At 38.0% G+C, this 10240-nt stretch overlaps 2 protein-coding genes across 2 annotated transcripts; one reads left to right on the forward strand and one right to left on the reverse strand.

Moving 5' to 3' along the window:
* The first annotated feature begins 298 nt into the window (after nt 1-298).
* LOC141637570 (nucleolar complex-associated protein 2-like) lies at nt 299-5456 on the forward strand. The gene is made up of 13 exons (XM_074447074.1): nt 299-412; nt 647-686; nt 782-903; nt 1425-1496; nt 1585-2190; nt 2590-2892; nt 3102-3431; nt 3529-3735; nt 3850-3936; nt 4053-4147; nt 4238-4381; nt 4632-4955; nt 5341-5456. Exons 2-12 carry the CDS (start codon nt 668-670, stop codon nt 4924-4926), a joined length of 2280 nt encoding a protein of 759 aa, XP_074303175.1. The 5' UTR covers nt 299-412; nt 647-667; the 3' UTR covers nt 4927-4955; nt 5341-5456.
* Nucleotides 5457-6006: 550 nt separating this feature from the next.
* LOC141637529 (PHD finger-like domain-containing protein 5A) lies at nt 6007-10006 on the reverse strand. Its single transcript, XM_074447012.1, has 2 exons — nt 9875-10006; nt 6007-6593 (listed from the first exon to the last, which is right to left on the reverse strand). The coding sequence occupies exon 2, from the start codon at nt 6563-6565 to the stop codon at nt 6233-6235; it is 333 nt and encodes a 110-aa protein (XP_074303113.1). The 5' UTR covers nt 6566-6593; nt 9875-10006; the 3' UTR covers nt 6007-6232.
* Nucleotides 10007-10240: the final 234 nt, after the last annotated feature.

The following is a 10240-nucleotide window of genomic DNA, read 5'->3' on the forward strand; positions in this document are numbered from 1 at the left end:
ACGTGTCAATTAGACAACTCCAACATAGTTTATTTCATTGAAAATAAAATTTAACGGTAAATAGAGGTAGCCCGGGCGAAGCCGGACACCAAACCTAGTATATTCCGTGTTTTGAAATCCACATCAACCCAGTAACATAAATGAGTCTCAACTCACAATTTCACAACCCTCCTAACTTTAACTCGCTAACTTCAATTTTATGTCGGGTTTCCGGGTCGCACATGTTAAAAAACCCATTTTACTATTCATTTTTTCCCCTAAAAATGAAATAAAAAAAGAAAATTAAGAAAAGGGTTTAGGGTTTACGAAGAGTAATTTAGCCAGTGTCTTTCCTCATCCCTTACCGTTCTTCCTTCCTTCTCTACTTGGCTGCCATTTTTTCTGTACTTCAACAATCTCTATCCTTCACTTGGTAATTCCCTATACCTTGATTTCAATCTCCTTTTCTCATTTATTTATTGTTCTTATTGATTTGTTTGCATTTTTTTGTCTGTTAAATTGTTCATCATTTAATCAAATGACATTTGAATTTTTAAATTACTGTATTTTCTATGGTTATTTAATTGTATTTTTGGTAGAATTAGTTGCCCATTATTTGATGATTACTGCTAAAATGATTCTGAATTGGGGTTTTTTTTTTTGGCAGTTCAAATTTGATTGCTAAATCATGGGTTCAAAGAAAAAAGGTGCAATCTTTGTATTAATTTTAGTTACCCAGATTGTTTTTTGAGCTTATAATGGTGTCTTGTATGACGGGTTTGTTGTTTGAATGTAATTACAGCGAAAACGATACGTAATACTGATGTATTAGATGATGGTGATGATGTTGGTAATGGGAAGGGTCCTGTTACTAAGAAGGAAGCTAAAGAACATAAGAAACAATTGGAGTTGCTTAAGGAAACGGTTAGCGACTTGCCTGAACTCTCGTTTGCTTTAGTTACTACTCCCCGTCCCAGTCAATTGTTTAATTTCTATTCCTTGCGAGGAGTATTTTAATCCCGAGTAATCAAATGAGTGGGACGATGGAGTGTATCTTTTGGAACAACTATATGGTTCATGAGTTTGCGGAACTCTATGCTACTTAGACACGATTGGATGTATTTGGCATAGATGTGTGTCCAAGTCGAGTGTCGAAGTGACAAAGGTGGAGGTAGGAATTGGCTCATCTGCATTTTATTCTTTGTAAAGAAGGGTTTAAGCCTAGGTAACAAATAATTGAGGCGGAAGGAGTATATCGTTTGGAACCTCTATATGGTGAGCTCTATGTTACTTAGACTCGGTTAGATTTACTTGGCATTGATGCCGTGTCCAAATCTCGTGTTTGACTAACATAGGTGGAGCTGTGATTTGGTTGACTTGGATTTTTCATTGCTGTAAATTTTGCCTAGTGGATCAGATAAGTGACTGGTCTTGTCATTGTGCAGCAACCTGAATTTTACGATTACTTGAAAGATGTCGACAAGGAGCTACTGGAATTTGATGATGATGCCTTCGATGTGAGTAACACTACTGCTTGTATACTTGAGCTTGTTCTTTATTAATTGAGTTTGTGCTTTTAAGTTTTAAAGTTCTGCCTTTGTGTAGGATGATACTGATACTGGTGATCATGATGCTGAAACTGGTGAAGATGATAGTGATGCTGGTGAAGATGATGCTGAAACTGACGAGGATAAAGATCTTGAAGATGACGAGGGCGGGGAACATGCAATTAGTGAGGGTGAAGAGGAAGAAAAGCCATCTAAGAGTATTATCACAATGGATATGGTTAATACTTGGTGTAATGCTATTGACAAAGAAGGGAAAATTGCCCCCATACGCAATCTGCTTAAAGCCTTCAAAACAGCTTGTCACTATGCAGATAGCGATGATACTTCCACTGCAAAGTTATCTGGCATGTCTAATGATGTTCTTAACAAGATTATGGTTGTCACTCTATGTAAAATGGACAGGGTTCTGAGAAAGTTGATGAACCTTCCTTCTTATGGAGGGAAGAAAGAGATGGTACTGAATGTGAAAGATACAAAACCGTGGAAGAAGTACAATCATATGATAAAGTCGTATCTTGGGAACTCTTTACATGCTTTAAATCGGATGACAGATGCAAAGGAGATCTCGTTTACGTTGCGACGACTTAAGCACTCGACTCTGTTCATGGCTGCTTTCCCCACCTTACTGAGGAAGTTTATAAAGGTCTGATTGCCATTTATTTTGCTGAGTTTGAATTGTTTTTTTTTTTTTTTTTTTTTTTGACAGGTGAATCTCATGCTCTAGTCAAATTGGCGTTAGACAGTAATCTAAACTTTTCTGTGGATCTAAAATTTGAGATCATAACTAAGAATTATATTTCAAAGATTACATCTTGGTTCAACTGATATTGTAAATTAATAAAAAAAATAGTAGTTGTGTGAACTTTTATATGTTCTCTTATATCTTTGTCTGATGATCTCTGACAATGTTGAAACATTCGATAACGCTTCAGCTGAAAGTTACACATTTATGTTATTTTAGTTTAAAAATTGCATACCTTCTTTTCTGAAATTGCTGCTTTGAAGAGTGATTGGTAAATGTGGCATCTGTGAAATTTCTCAGGTGGCTATTCATTTCTGGGGTACAGGAGGTGGGGCCCTTACAGCTGCTGCGTTTTTGTTCTTGAGAGATCTATGTGTTCGGCTAGGGACAGATTGTTTGGATGAGTGCTTGAAAGGCTCATACAAAGCTTACGTCATGAACTGCCAGTATGTAAATACAACAAAGCTGCAGCACATCCACCTTCTTAGACAGTGCTTCATTTTACTTTTGAGTGTTGATCTGTCATCAGCATACCAGCATGGCTTTGTTTACATCCGACAATTGGCGACTATATTGCGTGAAGCTTTGAGTTTGAAGACAAAGGTCAGTGACCTTTAAAATATATTGTGGTTTCCGTTTAGTTGGTTGAGTTCAATTGGGAACTTTCAAATATAAATGCACTCTTGATTGATTTACAAATTGTGATATGCTCTTGGATGTTCATGAACATTGTTAGATTAGGATGTATCTTTATTATTGAATCCCGGGTGTTTTTTAATTTTTTTGTTTCCTTTCTCTTTTTTTTTTTGCAGGAAGCTTTTCGGAAAGTTTATGAGTGGAAGTTTATCAGTTGTCTCGAGCTTTGGACTGGAGCAATGTGCGAATATGGTTCTGATGCTGAATTCAAGCCCCTTGCTTATCCATTGACCCAGATAATTTACGGTGTGACACGCTTAGTCCCAACTTCACGGTACTTTCCTCTCCGGATACGTTGTATTAGGATGCTCAACCGAATTGCTGCTGCAACCAACACTTTCATTCCCGTGTCCATGCTCCTTTTGGATATGTTAGAGATGAAAGAATTACATACTCCTCCTACTGGAGGTGTTGGTAAAGCTGCTGACTTACGTATCATACTTAAGGTACATCTGTTATGTTGACTCTTCAGTGCTCAAAGGTGTGAGTTAATCAGTACTTTCTTTTTCCCCAGTTGACACACAAGTGATTGCCTTTTTGCAGGTTAGCAAACCAGCCCTGAAAACTCGGTCGTTTCAGGAGGCATGCGTGTCTTCAGTTATCGAAGAACTTGGTGAACATTTGGCTCAGTGGAGTTATTCTGTGGCTTTCTTTGAATTGTCTTTTATCCCAGGTGTTAGACTGCGCACCTTTAGCAAAACAACCAAAGTTGAGAGGTTCCGCAAAGAAATTAGGGAACTTGTTCGCCAGGTACTGTGTCTTTTTTTTTCCTCTACAAATAGTTGAAACATAAGTTCCTTCTGTTTTTTTTTCCTCCCTTTGTTATTCTCAATGTTCTAACCGATGATTTTCCACGCCTCTCAGATTGAAGCCACCTCAGAATTTACTAACGAAAGTCGTGCGAAATTCTCCATGATGCCAAATGATCCTGCTATTTCGTCTTTCCTTGAGGTTGGTATTTTAACTCTGTACCGTTTACTTTATTGATCATTATTTTCGTATTACAAATTCGAATTGTCTTATTACGAATCTGGTAACCATGATGTGAATTGCCGCTGTAATTTCAGGATGAGAAGAAGTCTGGTAAGAGCCCCCTGTCAAAATACGTTGCCGCACTGCGCCAAAGGGCCCAACAAAGAAATGACTCCTTAATGGAATCCAGGTTTTTGACGACTCTAGTTGATACTTCGCTGTACGTATTTTTTTAGTTCTTTTTTCTGTGGGGATACTGAAGTCGCCATATTCTTCGCAGTGTTCTTTATGGTAAAGATTCAGCGTCCTTCGGTAAGAAACCAGTCAATAGTGATGAAGAAATGGATAGTGATGAGGAAAATGATGCTGAAGGTGAAGGTGCCGCAGTCTTTAATTCCTCCTGGCTACTAGAAAAAGAAGCAAGGTATGATAAACTCATAAACTCGTAAACTCGTGATATAAATTCTATTTATTTAATTTTTTTGTGTCAAGTAATTTGGAAAAAATAGCCTTTGATGGTTGTCTAAATTGGGAGTAAATAGAAATGAGCAAGCAATCATCATGAACCGCCGTAGTTGTGATTTATTAGTGAGTAAACACGGAGGCTGTGTACGACCGTCTTGTTGGAGAATTTCGGTTAATTCTTTGCCTATGATGGATTGTTTGTATTTCAGGGACAAGTCTCCCAAGGAGAAGAAAAAGAAGAAAAAGGAAAAGCATCAAGCGAAAGCAGTGGATGAAGACATTGTTGAAGAGCTGATACTGAGCTCAGACGAAGATGAAGATGAAGAAGAGCGCATGGATGAAGAGCCCATGGATGAGTCACCTCCCTCTAAACGCGATATTAAATCCAAAAAGGGAACCCCAAAAAAGGCAAACAAGAAGGAAGGTAGTAAGGACGCATCAAGCAAAAGAGACCGCGGCAACGGCAAGAAGGGGAAGGGGAAGAAGAGAAAGCGTAGTCACTAGCCACTTAAACAGATAACTAGTTTCCTCAGGTTTTTACTTCTTCCCGCCTTTGCTGACGATATCCTTCTCCATTTGTCTTAGATAGAGGTTGTTTTTGGATGACAGTATGAAAATTGTATCTAGAATGGGTCGAGCAACAGCTACTTCATTAAGAAGCGCATACAATTAAGCGAGTCATTTTACTTGGTCTGATTGTATTTAAATGCTCAAGGATTGTGATATACACGGAGGCCACTTGTGGCGTCGTCTGTCAAATTATTTTAGAAAAAATTAGAAGCCACCTACATGCATGCTTTATGATGCTTGTTTATATGAGGCATTTGTGAATTGATACATTGACCTACACATCACAGTTTTTGGTTTATTTCTGTTCTATGCCTCTTTAATTTATACTTTTGACTGCTGGTTTTGCAGATTTTATCCTATTCAAGGGGGGGAATATTCGAAAAGTAACTCACTCAGGACACGGTGCCTCACTGGTGGTGCCTTTTTTTTGTAAAGCTGATGCAATAACTTGCATAAGAACTTGCGCAAGTTTTGTTTTTGAGAAGATGAAATAGTTCGCAATGATGTCAATTGATACTGTAGGTTAATCTTTTGGTTGTAAAACTGAAACGATTCTGGAAGATCATTTTGGGTCGAACTATCATTTTTGTACGAGATGGCGATTTTCTGAATTCGGGATTATCTAAGATTCTAGACTATGTTACGACTATTCTTAAAATAATTTGCTCTTCATAATGACGGTATCGTTTTGGATCAGGAACAACACAGCTGTAGACAGTGCCTTATTATCTATTGAACTGGTTATGCATGGAGCCAACGCCGCTAAAATTAGTATCAAGTGCTATTATTAAGCAACGAAAGGAAAATACCAGCATGTATAATTGCTAATTTTATAGAAAGCCGTGATTTATCGAAATGGAGTATTCAGTATATCAATATGAATACTCAGGTAATCAAATTTATGAACTGGCATGCCTATAACATATGAACATGCAGAGTCTTATGCCACTATTGGCCATCGTCTTCCTCAAGAGAGGATCGTGTATTGGGCTGTGATGATCAATCCACATGAACACAACGGCAGAATAATATCTCAAACTTTCATACACAAAACAGTCGGATAGTGATACATAAATATAACCACGAGCAAAACCACTCGTTACTTAAGTTCAAATCCACTCGAATTTTTGTCAGTAAAAGTCTATTAAAGATGGGACTAGCTAGATAATAATGCAGGCTTTGTAAGTTCAATCTCCACTGATTAAGATAGAAGCAAATTTAGCCAAAGAATTCCCGGCCATCATCGTTTCTTGAATCCATATTTCTTCCGTTCGTAGAAGAGATCAGTCTTTGCACTTCCTAGATTCACAATCTTCGGGCACCCGTCTCTGTCCTTCTCCTGCTGAGTACATTCTTTGCAATAATAGGCATCTGAGATCCCGACTCCACCACAAATAACACATCTTCCTTGGAATGACCCGTAGTTGCACTCGTCACAGACTCGCACGAGTGTGCACGGTCGGACATAGGAATCACAGATCACACACTTTCCATCACATTTTTCGCATAATCGTCCGATAGCAATCCCTGGCTGTTTCCTGCACATGATAAGATCGGGGTGATGCTTGGCCATTGCTTCGAATTTCGCAGGCTAAGTTTCCCTGCATCAAGGACATACAAAATCGAAATGATTATTGGGAACTCGAAGATGCAGAGCATAGGCAGTAAGCAATCACAGCAAGGATTTAACATTTAGAACAGCCGTAACAAGCAGTCCTTACTATGGTACACCAACTCGAGTAAATTACAGCAGCATAACAAGCATTATGGAAACAGGTTGGCAATATATGCTAATTGAAACATCACATGTCAATTACAATAATTCCCTCCCTCTTAGAAAAAAAAACGGAAAAGAAAAAAGACATAGATAGCCCTTGTATTATCAACCCACTTTCTCCTTCAACGCCACTGCACACAGCGTCAGATAGGGGAAAAGAAAACGAAAATTACGACTGAAACGAAGGGAAGCAAAATATCCAGTCAATTAAGTTCTGCAAAGACAAACACTTGCTGTTTGAACAGCTACAGACATGCGATTTCTCAATAAGTAGAGTTATGCTAAACAGGTAACCTAGGGTAATGTATAACAACATGCCGTATTCTGTTTCCCAAACACAAGGGTTGATTACTTGATTGTATGTAATCGTCTCATAATCTTACTCAAATAGTCAATACCACTTTACTAGGGATGACAATATCACCCAAACCTCATTAGACCACCCAAAAATAAAAATCAAATACAATGGATGGAAACAGAAAGACCGCAACTATTAGCGAGCAAATAAATCTGAAATAAAAGGATGAAGGTGGGTGGTGAGTTGGGTGAGGCTTCATCAAATTAACCACTGCTATGTCACCCGAATACCTGATGTTATTCTTTTATCAAACAAAATATACATAATATAACCCGTATTGATTAGGAGTCATTCCTCAATTGCCCTAATTTTTCCACTCACTAGCCACTTAGACAGAAACTTCGCTCTCACTTTAAATCCTTCCACTCTACAAAAATTGTTTACTTATGTGCAGGTCATGATTAGATGGATGCCATGGACCAGGTGTAGTTTTTAAAGTGGACGACGGGTGAATGTCCAACGGATACACAAACCGAAGCCATGGTCATCCCTAGTTAGTCGTTACAATCTACAACTCTCATGATGGCAAAAAACATTCCTATAACCTATGGTAAAGGATTATAGCCCCCCCGTTCAGTGATCAACACATCAGTTGGGTTCAATGTCACACTAAATCCACTACCACCCAAGATTCCAATCGAAGGAGAAATAAACACCTACTCTCAGTCAGACGTTTCTCAACATTATCCAATGCCCTCAAATTTCCTCAAAACAACCATAAACAAAAGCAAATTATACAGCGGTTTTTAACAAATTTGAAATATCCAATGCACTTGAATCATCCAAAAAACGTTGATTAAAAAACATCTTCACTACAACCGTGCGCAAAAGGCCAACAGATTGAACAAGTATAATCTCACAACAGTGCCCACATATAAGTCAGGTAACATCCGATTCAAAAATTTTTCCATCAACCAAACATGTGACTACCGTAGCATCAAATAAGAAAGCGAATTATTCAATTAACTTATTTTTTCGGTGTTAAATGAGCCACAAGGCAATACCATATAGGTATAATACATGAGAAGCGGGATTCGAACTTGACACCTATTGTCCACATACACCAGTCTAGGCAGTCTTAACCCCTAAGCTATGACCTCTATGGTGCAGAGAAAACAACAAAGCCGATTTAGCTCCATTAACTAAAAGACACCCAAACAACACAAACTAAGCAAGTTGCAAAAACAATCACTCGAACCACAATAGCCCACCCAATGATAAAATACGATGGATGAAAACTGAGAGGCTGCAATTACCGCGAGCAAATAAAACCTGAAAAACAGATGAAAGCAGGCAACAGATGGGTGGTGAGTTGGGAGAGGCTCCATCAAACCAATCAATCACTCATATGTCACCAATGTCTTTCTTTTATTAAAAAAAATTACATATAGCATACCCTGTATAAATTAGGAGCCATAAATCAACTGCTGTAATTTTTCCACTTATTAGCCACTTAGACCGAAACTTAACTTCCTTTACATTCTTCCACTCCATTAAAATTATTTACATTTTATACTATTGAGGATGATACTTTAACGGATTACAGGTTGACCACAGGGTTTTAATGCGGACGGCAGGCTAAATGGGAGATCCCACTGATCACAAACAAACCCCTTCATCTATAGTTAGAAGCGACAAACTGATGACTAAAATGTATTATGGCCCCGTTATGCGATCAACATTTCACTCAGGTTGAACTGTCACTTTAAATCCACAACCACCCAAGATTCTAATCAAAGGAAAAGAAACACCTAAGCTCAATTAGTCATCTGGCTCGTTTCTCAACGATATCCAATGCCCTCAAATTTCTACAAAACTAAGCCCGGACAATAAACAACCATACAGATATTTCACTCAAATTTGAAATATCCAATGCCCTTGAATGACCTATGTTGCTCGGACTCTTCTATATCACCTCGCGTACCCGTGTCGGACACTCGGACACTTCATTTTAGACCAAAAACATGATTTTTTTTTTCATAAAATAGACGAATCCGACAATTGGACACATACCCGTGTCGTCGGATACTTCTAACCGAGTCCGAGCAACATAGATTGAATCATTTAAAAAACGGCAAGCAGGGAACATTCTCAATACACTCACGCACAAAAAGGCAATAGATTGAACACATATGATCTCACAACAGTGCCAACATATCAGTGAGGTAACATCCGCAGCATAAAACAACAAAGCGAATAGTTCAATTAACTCAAATTTTTTTTTTTCGTGTTAAATGAGTCACAAGGAAGTAGCAATCCTTCGATGCAGTTCTCAACGCAATTTTCACCTTGGGTCATTCGGAAACAGCCTCTTTGTGTTTCTAACACAAGGGTAAGGCTGCGTAAATCCGACCCCCTTACCCCGCAATTTGCGGTTGCCATTGAGGCACTGGGGTAACGTTGCTGTTGTTAAATGAGTCACAAGGCAATACAATGCAATGTAGGTACAATATACGGGGAGCGGGATTCGAACCTGACACATATTGTCCACATACCTCCGTCTTAACCACTAGGCCGATTAACTCTATCAACTAAAAGATACATTACTCACCCAAACAAAACAAATAAAGCAAATGGCAAAAACAATCATGATTAATTAACAATAATCATAGTTAACCAAGCTAATAGCAAATCGATACGGAGAATAATATACTAAACCTTAAACAAGATGAAAAACCCTAACAAAAACATATAAATAAAGTAATTAATTAAGTAAATATACAAAGTGGGATTAAAGAGAAACTTACAGAAAGAGAGATGGGTAAAACGGAGGAATGCCCGAGTAAATATGCGCAGTAAAAAAGGTTAAAAGTGAGGGTAAAGATTTGAAGGAATAAAAGATGCAATTGATTTTTGTGAAGCAATTGAGAGAAGAGTTGGAAAGCTTGAGAGATTAATGAAGAATTGAAGATATATGGTACAAGGAAGTTTCACCGACCTTGTTTTTTTTTTTTGTATTTTGGGCTTAGTAATGGGTTTTGTTTATGGATTTGAACCTCAAATAGTGATATATTGGCCCATTTAGAATGTATTCGTAATTTAATGGGATTTTTATCGGATTTGTCTTAACCCTTGAATATTCAACACAAATATTTGTGTAAGACGAATTTATA

This window comes from Silene latifolia, unplaced genomic scaffold, assembly GCF_048544455.1.
Source record: "Silene latifolia isolate original U9 population unplaced genomic scaffold, ASM4854445v1 scaffold_119, whole genome shotgun sequence".
In the NCBI taxonomy this organism is placed as follows: domain Eukaryota; kingdom Viridiplantae; phylum Streptophyta; class Magnoliopsida; order Caryophyllales; family Caryophyllaceae; genus Silene; species Silene latifolia.